The following is a 22,653-nucleotide window of genomic DNA, read 5'->3' on the forward strand; positions in this document are numbered from 1 at the left end:
CTGATGGTTTCTATATTTTGGATTTCAGCTCCCGGTGGCCTCAAGCATAAGCTTAATATCATATGCCTGGGCCCGTCCCTGGAATTTCTGATTCAGGAAGTCTCAGAGGGAGCCTGGCCTTGAGGATTTTGGAAAGCTTCTTAGGCCATTCTAATGGGCATCATCAGTTGAAAGCCTCTGGCCTGGGAACTTCTGAGGGTTCCCACTTGACCCTTAAACACTTATGGTCTTGAATCATTTAAATTTTCTATTTATCCTCCGTTCTAGGAGATTTTAAGCCCCTGAGCATAGGAAATGTTGAGGTAGGTAGTGTAACATAGTGGTTTAGGAACACGAGCTATGGCCCAGACTTCCTGGGTTTAAATCCTGCCTCTTCTACTTACTACCTGTGTGACATTAAGCAAGTTCTTTAATCGCTTAATACATCAGTTTTCTCACCTGGAATATGGGGGTAATTATAGAGCCTACAACCTAAGGTTGTTTTGAGGATTAGAAGGCTTAGTCTATGTAAAGAATTTAGAACAGTGCCTGGCACATAGTGACAGAGAAGTGTCAGCTGCTGTCATTATTATTATCATCATCAATTTTTTGCTTCCCTGCAGTGTCTACTGCACATGGCAGAGAGCAAATACTATTTTTTTTTTTTTTTTTGAGACGGAGTCTCGCTCTGCTGCCCAGGCTGGAGTACAGTGGCTGGATCTCAGCTCACTGCAAGCTCCGCCTCCCGGCTTTACGCCATTCTCCTGCCTCAGCCTCCCAAGTCGCTGGGACTACAGGCGCCCGCCACCTCGCCCGGCTAGGTTTTTTTTTGTACTTTTTAGTAGAGACGGTGTTTCACCGGGTTAGCCAGGATGGTCTCGATCTCCTGACCTCGTGATCCGCCCATCTCGGCCTCCCAAAGTGCTGGGATTACAGGCTTGAGCCACCGTGCCCGGCGCAAATACTATTAATTGAGTAGATGAAAAGCCAAAACTGTTCTCTCTGGGCTAGGAATAGCAGCTGTCACTCACATGCTTCAGAGGCCCAGGTTAAAGATGTTCCTTTCTTGCCGGACACAGTGGCTCATGCCTGTAATCCGAACACTTAGGGAAGCAGAGTCAGGAGGATAGGTTGAGTCCAGGAGTTTGAGACGAACCTGGGCAACAGGCAAGACCTGTTCTCCATAAAAAGGAGGGGGAAAAAAGATGTTTCTTTCTCTTTCTCCAAATTCTAATTCATTGTTCAGCCTTAGCACAACTCCTTTTCTAGCAGGCCAGTAGCCTGAGTTTCCTCCTCATAGCCTGGGCAGCTTATGCCATATTTACCATGGATGGCCATGGAGGACATCTCAGGACCTTCTTCAAGGGTTCAAAATGTCTATGCTATCCCAGGCATGATCCCACAGCTGAACTTCTTATCTCATCTCTGGTTCAGAGAAATGAGAGAGAGAAAAAGGCCCTGGTCCTGAGGAAGTAGGCAGGCCTGTTTTGATATAGCCAAAAGGTGGGAATTTTCTATAGTCTTAATTTGTGGCTTCCCAACTTTTCACATTAGGGCATATGTAGAAAATAGCATTTGTACAGCATACTACTGTAAATATATGAAGCTACTTGGCACTTGCGGGGGCAAACCTGGAGCCCCTGGTGACCCCATGCTGACCCAGATGCTCCAAGGGCTAATGGAATCAGTATCTCAGCACACTGAATGGGAAGTTCTGGTTCAAGCATATTTTACATCATCGTGTCCCTTGGACTAGTCAGACTTGGGTTCAAATCCTATCTCTATTCTCTTCTAGCCAGATAACCTTAGACTAGTAACTCTTGCATCATGCTGTCTCTAATCCTCAGATTCCATATATATTTTTTTTTAATTTGTATTTTTTTTCTTTGAGTCCTTAGTGATCCTTGTTCTGATCTATATTTGTAAAATGGGGATAATAATTTCTGTTTCAGGGTTATCATGATGATTAATAGAGGTAATACAAGTATAGAGTTAGTGTGGCATAATGGTCAAGAGCACTTACTGTGGAACCACTGTCTGGTACTAAATTCCAACTCCGTTCCTTATTAGCTATGTCTTTAGGCCCGTTATTTAGTCATTCTGTGCCTTAGTTTCCTCTTTGTAAAATACCTCATCTGTTCCTACCTCATATACTCATTTATTTTACATAAAATGGTTAGAACATTACCTGGCATTTAGTAAGGGCTATATTAAGTAAGTGTTAATTATTGTAATTGTAATGATAATTATTATTGTTACTATAAATTTTAGTGTGGTGTTTGGTACATACGAAACAATCATAAGATAGTAGCTGTTGGTATCATTATTCCTAGGCTGACGGTTGGGTGATAGCTCCTCATACTGGTCAGCTTAATATTCTATGAAAATTTGTTTTACATGATTGGTAAAAGTCAAGCTATCACGAAAAAGTTTCAGCACAGTTTTGCAGGGGATGTCCTGATCTGATCTCACCCCACCTTCCCCACAGGTCAAAGTCCAGCAGGCTGCCATGGAGCTGGAGTTGATGCCATTCAATGTTCTGTTGAGGACAACACTGGACCTGCTGCAGGAGAAGGATCCTGCACACATCTTCGCAGAACCAGTCAACTTGAGTGAGGCAAGTTCCCCCACTTTCCAAGTAGTAAATTCTTCCTGAACTGGAACAGGGTCTGAGTAGGGTAGGAAGGAGTTGGGCCACAGGGTGTACAAAACCAGGGGTAGGAGGGTGGGTCTGGCGAAGCTAGTAGACTTGCCCTTGATGAGGGGTCAGCAGGCCAGGGTGGGCCAGGACCATAGGACTCTGAGTTAGCCTGGCCTGGCCGAATCAGAAACCGAGGAGGCCAAGAGTATTGGTGAAGGGTGTGCCTGTTTGGCTAGTAAATGGTTGTTGTAATTGTACAGGTTTTATATGTTTAGGTTCCAGATTACCTGGAATTCATATCCAAGCCAATGGATTTTTCTACTATGAGGCGGAAGCTGGAGTCCCACCTGTACCGCACCTTGGAGGAGTTTGAGGAGGACTTTAACCTTATAGTTACCAACTGCATGAAGTATAATGCTAAAGACACAATTTTCCACCGAGCAGCTGTCCGCCTGCGGGACCTGGGAGGGGCCATCCTACGGCATGCCCGGCGGCAGGCAGAGAACATCGGCTATGACCCCGAGAGGGGCACTCACCTGCCCGAGTCACCCAAATTGGAAGACTTTTACCGCTTCTCCTGGGAAGACGGTGAGAGGCCTGGATGGGTGGGGAGGAGAGGGGCCAGGAGGAGGCACAGGACCAGAGTCTACAGAGTGAGGGATCAGGGTGGTCTTTGGGGCTATAGGTAGACTCCAGGAGCAAAGCTGAGGGTGAGCACAGACTGAGGTATACCTTTGTGGCTAGAATAGTTTTAAGAGTTAAAGTTTAACTAATGCACTCAGAACTTCTTAAGTGGTAGAAAAGGGGAATCAGGTACTAGTGGTCTGTTTGAAAAGCTTAAAGCCTCATCAGAGGTCTTCCTTTCTTGGATCCCCTCTGTATGGCATTGGAGCATGGGACAGGGAGAGTGCATTGCTGGTGTGTGTCTGGCTCATTCAGAAGATTGCAGGTGGAGGACCAGAAAAATGGAATTGCCTCTGAGCCCCACACGCTGCCTGTCCCTGCTCTCTGCTTCTCGATGGCAGCAGCCAGTCACTCAGGCCAGGGTATTGCCAAGCTGCCTCATGCCTGCTCCATGGAGCCCATAATCGTGACTGTGAACTGCTTCCTGCAGACGTTTCCCAGATTCTGACCTTGTCCCTGTGGCTGCCTTCTGGGCAGTGGTGTTGCAGGGCCAAGGCCCACAGTGACGCTGCTGGAAGCTGCTGGCCCAGGCATTCCAAGAGAGAGTTTTGCATCCGAAGGATTCGGCCCCTTTCTCTTGCCCTGTGCTGGGCAGGTCCTTCAGCCCCTTCTGTCCTCCCTTCTCCCTGGCAGTGGACAACATCCTCATCCCAGAGAACCGGGCCCATTTGTCCCCAGAGGTGCAGCTGAAGGAGCTGCTGGAGAAACTGGACCTGGTGAGCGCCATGCGGTCCAGTGGGGCCCGCACCCGTCGTGTCCGCCTGCTACGCCGGGAGATCAATGCCCTTCGGCAGAAGCTGGCACAGCCACCACCACCACAGCCACCATCACTGAACAAGACAGTATCCAATGGGGAGCTGCCAGCAGGGCCCCAGGGGGATGCAGCTGTGCTGGAGCAGGCCTTGCAGGAGGAGCCAGAAGACGATGGGGACAGAGGTGAGAGATAGTCACAGGCAGGCAGGGGGTTGGAGGGTAAAGAGAGATAAAGGCTAAGCTGAAATCTAATAATGGGGTATCCTTTCTGAGTTTAGATCTGACCCTTACAGGCAAGCAAAAGCCCTTGGAAGGGTCACATTTCCATGTATATGCAGGGATGATGTTCAAAATATTTAATAATCAATAGAGACCAAAATTTATCCATCTCAGTAAATGTTGGCTGTTATATTGGAGTGGGCTCCCAAAGGCCTCTGATGTGGATATTTAGTTGCTGGACTGTGGGGAGTTTCCGGTGCTGCAGCCCAGCAGCTGTTTATTAGCCAATTAAGTATGTCAGTATTTTGCACCTGATACAGCCGTATTGTACATACCAGTTAAATATCCGCCTACCTTGTATCATCATGTGGAGAGACTCTTAGAGCAGGTTAGGTTGGGGTGTGAGGGGATAGCAGAGAAGGAAAGACCCCGGGCTTTTGAGCCACCTCATGGTTTTTACCCCATTTGGCTGAATCTATAGGCCCATCTCAAGTAGAGAGGCCAGACTATAAAAGATAGTTGGTTTCCACAGATTTTCTTAATCTTGAGAAAAGACAAAAAAGAAGAAAAGACAGCTGGGGAAGTGATTCTCAGAAACCCAGGAACGTTATAAGCTAAGCTGCTTCTCATTCTTCCCCTTCACTGGGGATGGAATTGTCTCCCTCATACCTGCCTTCGGATCTGAGCCTACAGGTTGGGAGAGCCTGTCACACACACAGTTCAAAAGGTTGGAAGTTACTTCCAATGAATAGGGGCCCCAATCGTAGGTAACAGCCCATTTTATTTTAGGTTGGCAGAGAATGGGGACATGGTTGAGAGATCATATTTGACATCAGAGGCCTTTGTGTCCATTGTAACTCCTCTGGACTCCCCATGTGACAGTCAGCATGCCACTTGTATCCCTACTTCTGGGGCTGTGGCAGTGCAGAGTTGTGCCCAGTAGGCCAACAGCATCGCCTAGAAAACTAAAAAAAAAAAAAAAAAAAAAAAAAAGTCGTAGCCTCACCTCCCGTAGATTCAGTTAGGGATATCTGGGCTTTGGCCTGGAAGTCTCAATTTTTAAAAGTTTCAAGGTGGTAGGTGAGCAGACATGTTTGGCAACCACTGATTTAACTTACTTGGTCTCTGTTTTTCACATTTTGAACTTTTTCTGCATACTGTACTTGCTGTCACTTGGGTGATGTGAAATAAAATCGATTGACAGATGAGAAAACTCTTGAGTCCAGTGAGAATTGTAGATACCTAATCTGTCAAGCTGAGACTTACCTATTTATTGATTAAGCATGTGACTTTCTTGGGTATAGAGCAATGGTTTGCAATCCTCACTTCATTAGACTCACCTGGTAAGCTTTAAAAAACAAATAGCCTATCGTTACAAATTTGGTTTCAGTTGGTATGGGATGGAGCCTAGGCATTGGAATTTTTAAGAAACTTCCTATGTGATTCTTATACACAGCCAGAGTTGAGAACTACTAGTGTAGATAAAACTTATTTCTCCTGGGGATGGGTACAGTGACTCATCGCTGTGATCCCAGCACTTTGGGAGGCAGAGGCAGGGGGATTGTTTGAGGCCAGGAGTTTGAGACCAGCCTGGGCAACATACTAAGACTCTGTTTCTACAAAAATTTTTTTAAAAAATTAGCCAGGCATGGTGGTGTGTATTTGTAGATCTAGCTACTTTGGAGGCTGAGGCAGGATCATCACTTGAGCCCAGGAGTTTGCAGTTGCAGTGCTCTGTGATCAGACCACTGCACTCCATCCAGCCTGGTCAACAGAGCAAGATCCTGTCTCTGAAAAAAAGCAAACCTAATCCTCCTTTCTCTTTGCTTTAGATCTAAAACCTTCAATGCATCTCAAGCCTTATAACAGCCCATGCTTTTGGTCCTTGGTTATCAGTGTCAGTATCTAGCCTGTAGGAGCAGACTCTTTCTAAAATGTTCAAGCAGGTTCTCTTTTTTTCTAATAGATGACTCCAAACTGCCTCCTCCACCAACCCTGGAGCCCACTGGGCCTGCACCTTCCTTGTCTGAGCAAGAATCCCCGCCGGAGCCCCCAACTCTGAAACCCATCAATGATAGCAAACCTCCAAGCCGGTTCCTAAAGCCCAGAAAGGTGGAAGAAGATGAGCTCTTGGAAAAATCACCGCTGCAGCTAGGGAGTGAGCCTTTGCAACGCTTGCTCAGTGACAATGGCATCAACAGACTATCCCTCATGACCCCTGACACCCCGGGCGGTACCCCACTTAGTGGTGTGGGTCGCCGCACATCAGTCCTCTTCAAGAAGGCCAAGAATGGGGTTAAGCTACAGAGAAGCCCAGACAGGGCCCTGGAGAATGGCGAGGACCATGGTGTGGCAGGCTCTCCTGCCTCTCCAGCCAGCATCGAGGATGAGCGCCACTCCCGGAAGCGGCCAAGGAGCGGGAGCTGTAGTGAGAGCGAAGGGGAGAGGTCCCCCCAGCAGGAGGAAGAGACAGGTGACCCTGCCTGTGACTTCTCTTGATACTTCGCATCTGCTTTTCTGCTTTGCCTTGCCAATCAGCACCTTCCCCAATTGGCCATCTCTCTAATGGCCCCATTGGACAGCAATAGTAGCATTGAGGGCACCATAGCTCACAGTTGGGCCTGGCATGTGAGTAGCAGCCAAGGGAAATAGGCTTTGAGCAGGTATTTTCCAGAGAGCCAGATTGTGTCTGGGACTCTCATTGGCCCTGAGGGTAAAGCAATGTTGTATAAAGTAAAATGATTCTTACCTTCATTTCAGTTCATTCATCAAATATTTGTGTCAGGCACCGTTCTAGGCATTGGGAGAAAAAATCAATGAGCAAAACAGACAAAAATCTCCTCTCTTATGGGGGAATACATTAAAAGCAAATGAGTAAACTGTATCTTGTATTAGAAGCTTTGGAGAAAGATCTAACAGGGAAGGAATGCTAGGGTGGTCTTAGGGTGGCCAGGTCTTCTAGGGAGGTAACGTTTGAGTAAAGATCTGAAGGAATTGAAGGCATGAGCTATTTGTATGTCTAGGGGAAGAACATTCCAAAAAGATAGACTAGAAAGTACATAGGCCATGGAGGTGGGAACATGCCTACATGTCTGAGGAACAGTGAGGGAACCAGTTTGGCTACAGCAGAGGGGGTGGAGTGGGGTGAGGTGGTGATAGAGGTAGGTAATGGAGGTTCCATTACTAAAGAGAATTTTTTTTTTTTTTTTTTAGTGGCGATAGGGTTTCACCTGTTGGCCAGGCTGGTCACCTTACCCCAAGTGATTTACCTGCCTCAGCCTCCCAAAGTGATGGGATTACAGGCGTGAGCCACCGTGCCCCACCTAAAGTGTTCTTCATATACATCCAGCAAGAGCAAGAGCTAGTCATGAGTAGGTGTGGGGAAGTAATAAAATAAGTCAGACTTAATTCCAGCTCTGGAAGGTTCACAGGCCACTGGGCAAATGAGTCTCTCAAAATGTAGAGAAATCACAGTGGTGAACAGTATGTTGTTATTGTCAGGTGAGAGGTAGCATTGCTAGAGGTGTTCAGGGAATTTGAGCTGTAGGAGTTGGCCTGAGCTGGCCCTGTGGGATGAGGGCAGACTGGCAAGGAATGGTTATGAAGGCCTCAGGCCTGGGTGTGTGGGAACAAGGAGGAGGACAGAATCTCTGTGAGGGACAGCTTAGAGAGGGGCTTCCCAGAGCATCAGGAGCCAAGACTGGATGGGTAAGATGGGACTGAATGTGAAGGACTTTGAAGCCGGGCAGAGTACTTAGGTCTTGGTGGGTTAGGGAAGACCCACTTTCTTGGCAGGGAGGGCTGCTCTTGGCTTTTGCTCTTTGTGTCCCTCATGTACTTTTATGTGGTGACTTTGGACTGTGTGGCCAGCACTTGCTTTTCTGTCCTCTTGCCTGACATTTTGTTTTCAACAATACCTTCCCATCTCATCTGGCCAAAACTTTTCTGTGTCAGGGGAGTAAGTTGGTATATAGAGGCAAAAGCCTAAGGCCTGGAGTTAGGCATACCTGCGCTCAAATCCCCAATTTCTTACTGGCTGTGTAACCACAGGAAAATTAGTTAACTTCTCAGCCTGTTTCCTTATTCCTAATAGGGGGTTTCTGATACCTGCCTTGCAGGGTTCTAAGAACTAGAAATACCCTTTATAAAGCACTTGGCATATAGCAGTAGATGGTAGCAGTTACTGTCATCCTCTTAGCTGAATCAGGCTTAGCCATACAGTGCTGAGAACACTGCATTAAAAGAATGAGAGATCCTGCTATTGGGAAGTAGCTCTGTACATGAGGCCCATCCAACCTGAGGGGGCCTGTTGCTTGGAGATACTGCTAGAATCCTGTCTCTCTCTCACCATCCCAGTTGCCTGGCACTCAGGAATACTTCTACACAACCTTAGTTGAATCTCACAAAAAGAGGTGTTGATCCTTCATAAGTGAGGCACCCAAGACACAGATGGCTTCAGTGATTTAAATTGTGGTAATAATGTTAGAGGCAGAGCCAGGTCACAGGATAGACATTGTGGCTCAGACACCTGCTCTTATAGAAGGGACTTGCCTCACAGTTTTCTAGTTAAGGTGTCTGTAATTTACAGCTTTCAAATCAGGTGCCTGGTCCATCTCTGCACACCTCTTGGCTCAGCTGTTAGAATTATAGGACTTTTAGTGTGGTTGGCAATTAGATAAAGGCCAGGCACAGTGGCTCATGCCTGTAATCCCAGCACTTTGGGAGGCTGAGGCAGAAGGATTACTTGAGCCCAGGAGCTCGAGACCAGCCTGAGCAATATGGCAAGACCTGGTTTCTACAAAGTTAAAAAGTTACCTGGGCATAGGATGCATGCCTGTGGTCACAGCTACTCAGAAAGTTGAGGCAGGGGATCACTGGAACCCAGGCTATTGAGGCCCCAGTGAGCCTTGTTCACACCACTGTACTCCAGCCTGGGCAACAGTGAGACCCTATCTCAAAAAATAGAAAAATAGATGTGGATAGATCGGAGAGTAGAAGCCTTCACTTCAAGGTCACATACCTGGGATGACCAAACAGCCTTCATTCGCCTCTGAAGGACTCCCCACTGTAAACAGACCTTCTCTCATATATACTGAATAGTAAGTAAGTAAGGTATTATCTTCACTTCACAAAAGGAGGGTCAAGAGACCTCAAAGAAAGAGAAAAGGAACCTGTGTTTCAGAGCCCAGCCTAGAACCCCAGGTTCTGACTCTCCCTCCCAGGAAGTTCTGGGCTGCTTTAGTTCTGCTGAAGAGTACCCCCATCCTCAATTTGGATTAGCCCTGCAAGGTATCTCAGGGTGTGGTTGACAAAGGGCCCTTATCCTTCTCTAGTCTCTCTTGACACGACCCCCAAAGAATCAAACTAGCTATTGCCAGCTATGTGATGCATAGGTTATGTGAGTGTTTATCTGAAGAGGCAAGGTGGGTGGGCTCCTGAAAAAGGCAGAGAAGATTACCTGATAATTGAGATTTGAAATTAGAAGCAAATCCAGGGACTTGTGAGCCAGCCAGGGTGGGAGAAGTCTTAGTATCTCCCTGTGTAGCCAAATGACAGTAGCTGAGTGAGCTGTGTGCTATGGTTTCCTTAAAGTAAAAGCAGAAGGATGGGAAGGAAATTGCAGTGTCTGCTCCTTGCCCTAGCCAGCAATATTTCCCCCCAGACTTTTGTCTTGATCATATCTTCTTTATCACCCAAGACCCATTTCTCACAGGGAAAGGAATAGCCATCCTTTCCACTCCTCACTGAGCCCTCCTGAGGTGGCTGTCTCACCCTGTAGCATATGTTGGGAAGGGGGATTTCTGCACTCAGACTCACCGTGTGTGTCCTTGGCAGGCATGACCAACGGCTTTGGAAAACACACCGAAAGCGGGTCTGACTCGGAATGTAGTTTGGGTCTCAGTGGTGGACTGGCATTTGAAGCTTGCAGGTAAGAACACATTTCCCAAAGCTTTGTCAGCAGCTCTGCCACCCCTCCTTTTACTCTCCATTCAGCTACAGGTTGAACCTCTTCCTGCTTACCTTTTTCTCTCCCCCCACTCCTGCTATTTCCTGAGGCCTCTTATCTGTAACTCTGGGAGTTCCTAGGAAACAGGGTGACCCTTGACTCTCAGGTCTGATCTGAGAGAGGAAGAGTAGTGCTGATGCTTTACAGGGTTTGTGGGACTGAATTTGGACTCTAGAGTGTAGGGAAAGCTAAATCTCGTATTGCTCAGTGAAATTAACATTTGAGCCAAAGTCCCCTGCTGCCCCTACACACATACTTAGACAACCCAGCCTGTTAAAGACTTGGTTTTGCTCTTTGCCTTTTGGGGTGTCATAGCCTCTTTATAGAGGTGTGGTGTAGGTATATGAAATGACCAAGTAGGAAATTTAGAATTGCCTTTTTTTTTTCTTTTGAGACGGACTCTTGCTCTGCCACCCAGGTTGGAGTGGAGTGGCTCGATCTTGGCTCACCGCAACCTCCGCCTCCTGGGTTCAAGTGGTTCTCCTGCCTCAGCTTCCTGAATAGCTGGGAGTACAGGCACATGCCACCATGCCCAACTAATTTTTGTATTTTTAGTAGAGATGAGGTTTCACCATGTTGGCCAGGCTGGTCTTGAACTCCTGACCTCAAGTGATCTGCCTGCCACAGCCTCCCAAAGTGCTGGAATTACAGGTGTGAGCCACCGTGTCTGGCCTGTTTTATTCAGACAAAGGCCCCAAAGCTCTTCTACTATCCTTGAGCTGAAAAGGGATGGACTTCTTCCCATTCTTTTATCTGAAGGGAGGATTTCTCAGACCAGAATCTTAAAGTTTATTCCAGGCCCAAGAGTTTATGGAGCCCCTGTTCTGTGTTCTGTGTTCTGCAAGACACCAGGGTTGGGGGGGACTCTTCGAAATGAGAAACCCTTTGTGCCACAAAGGAAAAGTGACTTGTCCTGAAGGCTAATGTCATGACCCCACCACATGACTGCTGAATGGATCTTAGGTTCAGAGTAGGGGAGCAAAGGTCCCAGGGCAGCACCAGAAGACTATGTCTTTGTGTTTGAAGTGCTTCCAAGGCAGACTGGGCATGTGTTCTTTTAGGCATTCAGTCTGCCTGGGCTGTGGGACTACTGGTAGGGCTGAGGGGGTCCCCAGCTACTCGTTGGCCTGGACTGGTTCCCTGCTGTGGTTTCTTTGTGATTCCCCTACCCCCAGCCAACCCTCAAAGTTGCCCTAGCTTCCTATTGCAGCCTCCAGAGATACAGGGAAAGTAGATGGAAAAAAGTTATCAGGCACAGGAACGAGAAAGAGATTTCATAATCTTACAGGATGCTTCTGGCCTGGCCCTGGGTTGAAGTTCCTGACTCCCTTCAAAGATAAGGTACCTGGAAGCCCAATTTGTTGGGGTCAGGGTAGGATTGGACCCATCAAACTATCCTTTTTTAGCTTTTGACTAAATGTGGAGTGTGTGTTGGCCCCTTCTTCTATGACGGGCATTCTTTTCAGCTATGAGCCATAAGAGCAAGCAAGGCCAGGCTCTGGTTAGCCTGCTGATTCAGGTGGTGTGTTTGCCTTTCTGCAGAACTCCACTGCAATGCCCTTGATTTATCTGGGGCTCCTTGGAGGAAGTGTGTATTAATATTTTAGGGTTTAAAATTTGGAGATTCAAGGGCTTCAACTGCAAGCGTTGTTTTTCTTTTTCCCCCCATACTGTGGTAATAAGTACATAAGGGAAAACCTTATTTATTAGACCAGAATCATATAATCCCAGAATTAGAAATAATCTTGAAAGAACTGGTCACTAACCCATCCCCACACCTCCTTTTCACTTGCCCCTTGGTTTATCTTTTCTGACGATTTTCTGAGCAGGTTGGTGCTACACGTGCTTTCTATAGGTCACTCATTCAAATATTGATAACTGAACACCTACTGTGTGCCAGGTGCTGTTCTAAGCACTAAGGTGCCTGTTGTCATGAAGATTATCTTCTAAGGTGTCTGTTCTCATGGATATGGATGTTAAATCAGTAAATAAGATAATTGTAGGTTGGGTTGTCTCCTTAGGCCTGGGTAACTTGGAGAAAGGGCGGAAATGCAGGCCATGATTGAGTCAGTTGTGCTTTTTTCTACAAATCAGGAACATACAGACCTATTGTTGGTGTTGCATCCTATTTTATTGAGCTCATCCTTCTGAGAGCTCATCATTCTATAGTACAGTATTAGCAGTTTGTAATACTTTAAGTAAGACATTAAAATTTACTACCCTTCGTATGACAACAACTACAGCTGCTATTTATTGAATGCATGGTATGTGCTGTACTGAGAGCTTTATGTGTGTTCATTCATTAATCTTTACAACAACACATGGGGAGTGTAAGCCTCAGAGAAGTTAAGTAACTTGCTGAAGGTTACAGAACTGTTAACAAGAGCTGGGTTTTGAACCCAGATAGGCTCCGAGAGTTTAATTTCTTAACTACTTTGCTGTGCTCTCTTCTGTTGTATTTTGAAGATGTCTCTCCCCCAGATTCTTTTTTTTTTTTTTTTTTTTTTTTTTTTGAACGGAGTCTTCGCTCTGCCACCTGCAGTGGCCGGATCTCAGCTCACTGCAAGCTCCGCCTCCCGGGTTTACGCCATTCTCCTGCCTCAGCCTCCCGAGTAGCTGGGACTACAGGCGCCCGCCTCGTCGCCCGGCTAGTTTTTTTTGTATTTTAAGTAGAGACAGGGTTTCACCGTATTAGCCAGGATGGTCTCGATCTCCTGACCTCGTGATCCGCCTGTCTCGGCCTCCCAAAGTGCTGGGATTACAGGCTTGAGCCACCGCGCCCGGCCGTCTCCCCAGATTCTTGATGTGAACTTTGATTTGTTTTTCTTTTTCTCATCTTGATGTGAACTTTGAGAGGCTTTCCTGATAAAATTACTAGCACTTTACATTTGTACAAGGCCTCAGTGTCTCTAATATGTTGGCAGATTTCTGTAGGGTAAGTGGGAACTAAATCCTAAATGTAAACTGGGTATTTTTTGTTTTTTCCCAAACAGTTCCTAGTTTGACTAGCAATAAAAACTACCAACTTAACTACTGGTTACTGAAAAATTATGATTCACTGGGTTTTGGTTAAGCAAAGGTTTTCTTAGCATACAGTCCTGATAAAGTCAGTTCTGATTCAGTAAAACAGGAGTACCCTACTCTCCAACCAGTCCCTCCTCCTGGCTGCTGCTTATCCCACCAGGGGTTTCTTTAAGCATTTCTGCTTTTCTGCAGATTGACGACCTATTCTTTAAGCATTTTATTAGTAAAAAAAATTAAAGTTATATAGGAGTAATATTTTTTGAAGTTTGGATGGAAAAAAGCCCTAGCCATATCATTTTTGCCCAGAAGCTGTGGTGTACATTAGAACTGCATGGGGAACAATTTGAAAATACTGATGTGTGGGTGGGCTTCAGTTACAACATTGCTTTGGTATTGCTATTCTAATTTTGCTTATCACTTTTAGTCTTTGTGTAATATATATTTTGCCTGTTTGAAATAGCCATGAAAAAAAATTTTTTTTTTTGAGATGGAGTCTCTCGCTCTGTCGCCAGGCTGGAGTACAGTGGCGCGATCTTGGGTCACTGGAACCTCCAACTTCCAGGTTCAAGTGATTCTCCTGCCTCAGCCTCCTAAGTAGCTGGGAGTACAGGCACGTGCCACCACGGCCAGCTAATTTTTGTATTTTTAGTAGAGATTAGGTTTCAGCACGTTGGCCAGGATGGTCTTGATCTTCTGACCTCCTGATCTGCCCAGCTCGGCCTCCCAAAGTGCTGGGATTACAGGCATGAGCCACCACACCCAGCCCACTTTTTACTTTAAAAAATCCACTTCTCTCTATCCAAGAAAAACTTCACACATAAACCATTTGGAAGTGAGAAGTGCATTTTTTTTCCAATTTAAAATGTCTTTTCTAATTAAGGAAGTATGACATGTCCACTTTAGAAAATTTGGCAAAGAGGAAAATTTTTGAATCTCAAAAATAAATTGGTTTCTAAAGAAGACGCAATGTGAACCAGAGCAAAGAATTCTGGGCAGATGTAAGATGGCCCCTGTCATGGCAAGGCTGCTTAGACTCTGGAAGGATTGGCAGATGACTGGTGTGACCTTTCCTTTGGATGAAGTCCAAGGTTCCTGAGCAGGGAATGAGCAACTCCTTCCAGGTTCAGTCCTTCCGTGTAGATGAAATGGTTCCTCAAAACCTCATGGGAACTTTGCAGTCAAAACATGGGTTAGTGTGAGTTTTAGGGGAAGGTGAGAACTGTCCTCCCTGAAGAGTTTTTGTAGCTCCACTCCTGTCAGAGAGGGGAGAAGGGAGAAGGGGAGTGGGCGTTTTAGTCATTGAAATTGCTCATTTCACCCCTCTCTCCCTGCTCTGTGTGCAGTGGTCTGACGCCCCCCAAACGCAGCCGTGGGAAGCCAGCCCTGTCTCGAGTGCCCTTCCTGGAAGGTGTGAATGGAGACTCTGACTACAATGGCTCAGGTGAGGAGCAGTGTTCAGGCAGAGCTGAGGGGGCCAGGCCTTCTGAGGAGCCAGCTCTTCAGGCTGCTGCACTGCTGGGGCTCTGTACCAGGCAGCCAGTCCCTGAGCTCCCCCAAACTCTTGGGCCCTTGGGCAGGGAGATGGCCCTCTCCCAGGCCAATCATACTCTTTTTTTTTTTTTTTTTCTTTTAATTGCATCTTAAATTTGAATAGGTTATACATGCCCATAGTAATAAAAATCAAAAAAGTACAAAAGAGTGTATAATGAAAGCTAGCACTCCCCTCCCTGGAACATCAACTGCTAGCATTTTCTTTTATATCTTTCCAGAGGTAATCCATATGTATACAAGTCAAAACTTGCATGAATAATTAAGAGTGAGTAGAGAAGCCTAATATGCACATGTTCCTCTAAACCATTCCTTTTTTCCAGCTAGTAATATATCTTGGAAATCCTTCTGTGTTTTTTATTGGCTTCCCAGTGTCCCATTATATAGGAATGCCATCATTTGCTTAGCCAGTCCTCCAAAGGTGGACTTTTAGATTGTTTTCATTTATTATCATAACCAGTGTTGCAGTGAGCAACCTTATGCATAGATAATTTTATATCCATAGGGAGCCTATCCATAGAAGTGGAATTACTGAATTGAAGGAAGTGTATGTTTGTAATTATCATGGATACTGCCTGTCCCCATTCACAAACGTTATCAGTGATAGCCTGTATCACTGAATCTCGCACATACATAACCCTGTAGTTTTATGGGCCTTGTCTCCTTGGACAAAGGAAATAAAGGGCAGGGCAGGACCTGGGGGAGAGGCCTGGGGTGGGTGCTCAGGTGGGACAGGTACAGAGCAGGCTGTTCTCTGAGCTCACCTCTGTCCAGCCCTGCTCTACAGGGGTGTGTGCTCCCTGGATGCCCTGTCTTTGAAGTTTCCATCTAACACACAGGCTGCAGGGCTTCTCTTCCTTCTTTCCTTTACCCAACTACTTTATTTTCCCTTAGCATCAGTTTCTTTCTCGTATGTGTGTTGATGGATGCATGCCTGTGTGTTTCATTGCTTTCTGTAATTGTCAGTGCCCAAAAGGCCGGGCTCATGTCAAGATGAATTTGTACAGCATCTCACACAAAGCCAGGAGTGGATTGGCACACTTTGTGCTTCTGGTGGTGACATCTTATTCTTACTTTTAAAACCACATGCTTATTAAAATGATGCCAAAGGATATTGACCTCCCGTAGTTCCATCACCGTTAACATGATTGTCTTCATTTCTCTGTGTTGCCTTCTGTTTATTTTAGGCACATTTTTAACAAAATGCTGATCCAAACACATGCACTTTTGTATTCTACTGTTTTCAATTTTTTTTGTACTTTCTTCATGTTGACACATAATCTTTATATATCTCATGTTATTGGAACAATGTATCTAACAATGCATTATAATTTACTTAAGCATTCTATTGTTAGGCATTTGGGTTGTTTCCAGCTTTTAACATTATATGTAATGTAGTGAACCCATATTTTTGTTTAAAATCCTTTTATTCATCTTGAAAGTTATTTTTCTTAGAATAAATTCTCAGAGAAGGAATTTACTAGAACAGGTGGTTCATACATTTTTTAAATGGCTCTTCAGACATACTGCCAAATTACATTCCATAAGGATGGGTTTGGTCTGCAGTTGCATCAGTAGTATGTGATTGCACCAGTTTCTATTCAGTCTACCTCTTTGGTATTGGATTTTATCTTTTTATTGTTACTGCTAGTGATTCAATAGGTGCAAAATAGTATCTTATAATTTTAGTGCATTTTTTAAAATTACAAGTAGAGTTAAGCACAGTAGCTCACACCTGTAATCCTAGCACTTTGGGAAGCCGAGGTGGGAGGGTTGCTTGAAGCCAGGAGTTTGAGACCAGCATGGGCAACATAGTGAGATCCTATCTCTACAAAAAATAAATAAATAAAATTTTTTAAAAAGTGAGGTAGTAATATTTCTTTAGAAATTACAATTTCCACTCTGTTAGATTTGGACTTTTTTCTTTGGTTGAGTGTGGTCACCTGCCCATTCCAGTGTATAGATGGGGGGAGGGGAAGAGAGGTTCTTCTGTGTGTTCAGAAGCATCTGTGAAGCACTCATTCACATGTGCTAGTGCATTGAGTGCAGAGCAAAGTAAGATGAAAAGATGTAGTGCCTGCCCCAGGGATACCCAGTATCAGGTTCTGACAAAAGAAGACATGTGAAGGACTTGCAGACCGCTTAGCTCTGCTAAGTGCTGTGCATCCAGGTGACCTAGGTGGCCAGGTGTGACCCTGTCAGAAAAGAGCTCAGTTAGCAAGTAATTTTACCAGGATGTCTTCCCTGGCATCTTTGTCCATGAAGCCTCCATCATGAGGACTCCCCACTCAGGGAGGTGCAGAGAGCAGTATGTGGCATTGCCCAAGCTGGATTTTGGCCCTTCTCCCTAAGGCTGTGAGGATGAAGCAGTTACATTTTTCCAGGGAAAGCCATCTTAGGGGTTCTAGTTCAGAGGTCAGTAAACTATGGCCTATTGCCTATTTTTGTATGGTCCATGGGCCAAGAACGGTTTTTACGTTTTGAAATGATTGAAAAGAAAATCAAAAGAAGAATGATATTTCATAACGTGAAAATTACATGAAATTCAAATTTCAGTGTCCAAAACATAAAGTTTTATTGGGACATAGCCATGCTTATTCATTTATAGATTGTGTATGTGACTCCTTTCATGCTATAACAACAGCAGTGTTGAGTAATTACAACAGATGCCGTGTTGCCCACAGAAGCTAAAATATTTACTATTTGGCCCTTTACAGAACTAGTTTGCTGACCCCTGATCCAGTCTAACTTCTAAGGAAAGGAGAGGGAAAAGGAAGGGTGGAGGGGATGTTGTGACTCATTCCTGGGTTGCCCCAGTCAAATGGAGGCCACAGGCAGGCCTTTTGGGTACCATTCCAAGTCCCCTTTGGGTGCTGTCTCCTCCCCTCCCCCACCCCCCAGGCAGAAGCCTCCTGCTGCCCTTTGAAGACCGCGGAGACCTGGAGCCCTTGGAGCTGGTGTGGGCCAAGTGCCGAGGCTACCCCTCCTACCCTGCCTTGGTGAGTCTGCCCCAGACGCCACCCTCCTACCTCCCCTGCCTTGCCTTGGGGGCTAATCTGATTGGATTAAGCCAGCAGAGTATGGTGGGAGTCAGAGTGTCTTTAGCTGTAGAAGGGAGGGGGGTTTTGCCCCAGCCTGAGTGGGTCAAACTAGCAAGGCTCCCAGCTTGGGGCACTAAAAATAGGCTAAAAGTATGCAGATGAAGGCCAGGGTTCTTAGAGTTTTAATAGCATTTAATAGCATTTATTTATTTCCTTATGCATAAAAGTAACAGGGCCCATTTTAGAGAATCTTTAAAGCTACTGATAATGCTTAGACGTTTTATTAAATATTTGTCACGCTAAGTCCTTGAAATACTGAGGAAAGTATGTAAATACTTATTCCATTTTCTAAGGAAGAAAACTGACGATTTGTGGACATTCAGCTAATAAATGACAGGGTTGGAATTTGAGCCCAGGGCTTAAAATGTGTGATGTCAAAGCCTGTGTTCTGAGCTACTGAGTTCAAAATCATCCACAGTCCTGTCTATTCAAGGATAACTTGGGGTGTATATCCACTTACTCTTTTATAGAAAATGTATAAATATGCATATATATGAGACCATACTGCTTTTAGCCTCCCTTTCACTTAACAGCATATCATGAACATGCCCATCTTATGCCATTAAACATTCTTTGTCAACATCACTTTTAATGATTGCATCGTCTTCAGCTGTATGCATGTACCATATTTTAACCATTCCCTAGTTGGTCACTTAGATTGTTTTGAATTTTTCACTATGATAAACAGTTGGCAATAAACATCATTGTAGCTTTACCCTTGTGCACATCCATGATTATTTCCTTACAGTGAATTCTTAGGAGTCCCTTCTTGGGGCAAAGTCTATGCAGAATTCTGATACAAGTTGCCAAGTTGCCGGAAGTTCATTTTGGTTTATACTCACACCAACAGTAACTAAACTTTTCATTTCTTTCATAGTAGCAGCAGCTAAAAATTCAATTTTTGCCACCTTGATTGTTATTTCTGAACTCTGTCTCAGTTGGGGAGGTAGTGTCCATCTGGCTCTGGAAGATACCACTGATACTAACTAAACCTTTGAGGCATGTCAGAATAATCTGGGGAAAATTGTAAAACAATACCCATATCAAGTCACCTCCACCCAAGCACTATCAAATTAGACTCTCTGAGGCCAGACTGAGGCAGCAATATTTTTTAGAAAACATCCTAGATGATCTGTAGCCAGGATTGGGAACTACCCCACCAACCTCTTACATGTATACAGGACTCTGGGTTTCTCCCAGCCCCTTCATATCTGTGACTTTAACAGCAGCCTTTTAAGATAAGGAGAGGAGGAATTCTGATCCTGTTTGGTCAGATAAGGAAATCATAGTCCAAAGAGGTTGTATTAATACAATTTGTTGGAGCCATATTGGAAACTATGTTGCCTACTCTACACCCTCCTTAGCAGTAGCAGGCCGAAAAATTCACACTGATCTAGCAGCTGAAGAGTTAGGGCCTGGGGCTGCCTGCCTTCACAGGGCTCTCTGCCCTGCCAGCAGTGAAACTACAGGACTCCCAGCTCAGTCATTAAAGAAGTGATTAAGCTGTGCAGGTTTGGATTTAAAAAACAAACAGAACACCTCACAATGCAAAAACACTAGTCTAAAATTCATCTTTTTTTTTTTAATTACCCTCTTAATTATACATTTTCTGTCATGATTAAAAAAATTCAGCCACCACCTGAACACAACCTGTGTTTTTATTTTGGTGTATGCTCTCCTAGTCTTTTTCCTATGCATTCTTCAGTATGTATTTGCATCCATAGATAGTGGATATAAAGTTTTTAATTTTTTCTGGCTCTTGTCTGTTTTTTTCCTTGTCTTTTAAACAGTTTTTTTTTTTTTTTTTTTTGTAAGAGTAATATACTGCATTATAGAAGTTTGGAAAAACGGGGAAAAAAACAACACAAACCCCACCATTCTAGTGTTGACTCCAAGCATTTTGTATCGTTCTTTCTATTTATTGTTCACATATTCATATTATAGTTGTAATAATAGTGTATGTACACTTATGTTAAGTTTTATCACAAGCTTTGTTACCATGTTGTTTTACATTTGCATAGTATTCATTGAATGAATGGACCATTTATTATTTTGGGACACAAAAGCTCTCCTCAGATGGCAGACTTATCCACCTTGCTTTTGCCCTCAGGAAATTTTTCACAATCTACCCTCTGCAAGCACCCTGGGTTCCAAGGCAGGAACCAGCATGCCTTAGTCAAGAGGAAGCATGTCAGAGTAGCCTCACTGTCTTGTTTGGTAATCAAGGAAGCTTACACGGGCTTGTATGGTGGTTCTTGTTAGGACTCTTTACTTCAATCCCAGGAGGGACAGACAGGCTGGGAGAGAGAGTTTTGATCAAATTACACACCTGGTGGGTGGGGTAAGGTGGTTCTTCCTTAGAGTAAACGCATAACCAGAACAACTGCTTTCAGCTGCTTATCTTAAGAGGGATGTCGTGAAATTGGCAGACATGCAAAGGTAAATAATGAGAGCAGTTTATTATGAGAAGGGGCCCAATGGGACAGCATATGGGAAGTAAGATTGCTCTGTCTCTGGAGAAGGCTGCTTCCTCAGTAAGTTCCCAGTCTTTGCTCCCAGAGCTATTAGCTGTCTGCTCTGGAAGCAGGGGCTGCGTAGGAGGCAGTGGGCTGTGGAGGCCCAAGCCTTGTCTGGTTTTAGTCCCAGTGTGGTTTTAGCCAGCTACATCCTGCTTCTGTGCTTGGTGTTTTCCTCTGTCAGCTAACACTTGTCAGCAAACTTCAGCAAGAGATTGAAATGAGATGATGTGTGAATAATTAGGAGCTCCGGAAACTTTGAAAGTGCTCACTAGACCTGGATTTTGATTGTTGTGTTGATGCTGCCAGGCATTTTGCTGAGCACCTGCCTTCTCTGAGCCAGGCAAGGCGGGGCTGGATGCCAGAAGCAAACCTGAAGAAGGGCCCAGCTGCTGCCCTTGTGGAGCTTGTTGCCTCAAGGATTAATGCTTCCAGTGGCCCTTGTTTCCACCCACATCATCCCCCCTCTCCATCAACCTCCAAGCTCATTCTCTAGCTATACACTGAGCCTCCTCTTTGATCTTACCATGGAGGTGTCACAAATATATCTGGTCCATGTATCAGGAAGGATTGTAGTCAGACAGAAAGGTAGTGGGTAACCAGAGACCTTGTTAGAACCAACTGGATGGCCTTCCCGACGCAGAGCCTTCATGCTGTGGTACCTAGGGAAGGCCCCCGAGCATTTGAGGTGAATTGCAAAGGTACTAAAGGGAAATTGGCAGGAAAAAAAAAGTGACCTCTACTCTTCTGTCCTAAGGGACATTGGAGGAAGGGGTTTGCCTGTCTGGTCTGCACATCAAAGATATCCCACTCAGACCTGATACTCCCCTGGTGTAGGTGCTTCAGCAGTTGGTCCTGCAGCAGGGGCGCTGCTCACCCTGGCCTCCCTCACTGAGTGCCCATCTTCTATTCTGCCTCCAGATCATCGATCCCAAGATGCCCCGGGAGGGCCTCCTGCACAATGGCGTTCCCATCCCTGTCCCCCCGCTGGACGTGCTGAAGCTGGGAGAGCAGAAACAGGCAGAGGCTGGAGAGAAGCTCTTCCTTGTCCTCTTCTTTGACAACAAGCGCACCTGGTTAGTGGGTGCTGCTGTGAGGGGGCTGAGGGGCACGCCAGGGGTCTGTGCTAGTGAGGTACACAGAGGGGCCATGGATGCAGTTACCCTGGTCTCCACCCAGGTGAAGGGGAAGGCATTACTTGCCAGCAACAGACCTGTACTTGCCATGTTAATAGTAACTGAGGGGTGTTGCGGATCAGATTCCCTGGGAAACACTCTGAGGTCGAGACTTGCATCAGGAGGCTTATTGAGGAGAGCTGTGGAGTGGGAGTGATGCAGCACTGGGTAGAAGTTGCAATACAGCCCACTTGCTGTCTCACCTCATCCATTGGGCACATCTGGAGCTGGGTGGCTCAACAAGATAGAGATGTCAGGAATTGGGGCTGTGCCTTTTTGCCCTGTGCCAACTGGTAATTGAATGCCACTGCCCCGAGGGAGGGGTGTGGCCTGGGCCAGAGGCTTCCTTGGTGGAGGGTGATTCCTAGTGAGGGACTCAGATGAGAACCTGTCGGCTTCCCACACTTCCAGTAGCTTCTGGGAAGCATGTTTCCATCCTGAGGGGGGTTCTGGCCAGTGGAGTGTCCACTACAGGAGACTTGCTCATTTATGGTTTACAATACTTAAGGTTTCTCTTAGCACCAGCAAGAGAGTGCTTTCACCTTAGCTTCTATAGAGTGAGGAGGGAGAACTAGCTAATAAAAATAGTGATAATAGTAGCTGCCATTGAGTGCTTACTCCATGTACTTATGCAGATTGCTTTATATATCTGATCTCTTTTAATCCTCATTTAAGTCTTCATTAGTCCCCTCATAATCCATTTTGCAGATGAGGAAGTTGAGGCTCGGAAAGTCCAGACCCTGTAGCCAGAACTGAGATAAAAAACAAGATCTTGTTCCAAAGGCTGTATTCTTAGCCACATGTTATATTCACCTGGGAAGCTTTAAAAACACACACACAGTGTGCAGGACCCACCACAGATCAGTTTATCAGTTCCTGGCATCAGCTGTACTTGCTAGCCATTGCCCCCTAATTCTCCAAGGCAAGGTGAGGCTCAGAGCCCTCCAGGGTGGCTCAGCTGGCCCCAGAGGGCAGCAGGTGGGCCTTTCTTAGCCTATGGACCCTG

The 22,653-nt window shown here is 45.5% G+C and overlaps 1 protein-coding gene across 3 annotated transcripts in view; it reads left to right on the forward strand.

The window, feature by feature from the left end:
* The window catches only part of BRPF3 (bromodomain and PHD finger containing 3), a 35,603-nt gene that overhangs the window by 10,347 nt on the left and 2,603 nt on the right, over window positions 1-22,653 (forward strand). For 2 of the 3 annotated variants that reach the window (XM_017870091.1, XM_017870089.1), the window contains exons 5-12: window positions 2,468-2,596; window positions 2,896-3,208; window positions 3,938-4,240; window positions 6,243-6,749; window positions 10,112-10,205; window positions 14,651-14,748; window positions 17,757-17,854; window positions 21,394-21,548. In XM_017870091.1, the coding sequence (XP_017725580.1) occupies window positions 2,468-2,596; window positions 2,896-3,208; window positions 3,938-4,240; window positions 6,243-6,749; window positions 10,112-10,205; window positions 14,651-14,748; window positions 17,757-17,854; window positions 21,394-21,548 (1,697 nt within the window). The remainder of the gene's footprint in view (window positions 1-2,467; window positions 2,597-2,895; window positions 3,209-3,937; window positions 4,241-6,242; window positions 6,750-10,111; window positions 10,206-14,650; window positions 14,749-17,756; window positions 17,855-21,393; window positions 21,549-22,653) is intronic. The other variant, XR_001885102.1, reaches the window with a different exon arrangement.

The sequence above is a fragment of the Rhinopithecus bieti genome, unplaced genomic scaffold (genome assembly GCF_001698545.2).
Source record: "Rhinopithecus bieti isolate Rb0 unplaced genomic scaffold, ASM169854v2 scaffold_4553, whole genome shotgun sequence".
Classification (NCBI taxonomy): Eukaryota; Metazoa; Chordata; class Mammalia; order Primates; family Cercopithecidae; genus Rhinopithecus; species Rhinopithecus bieti.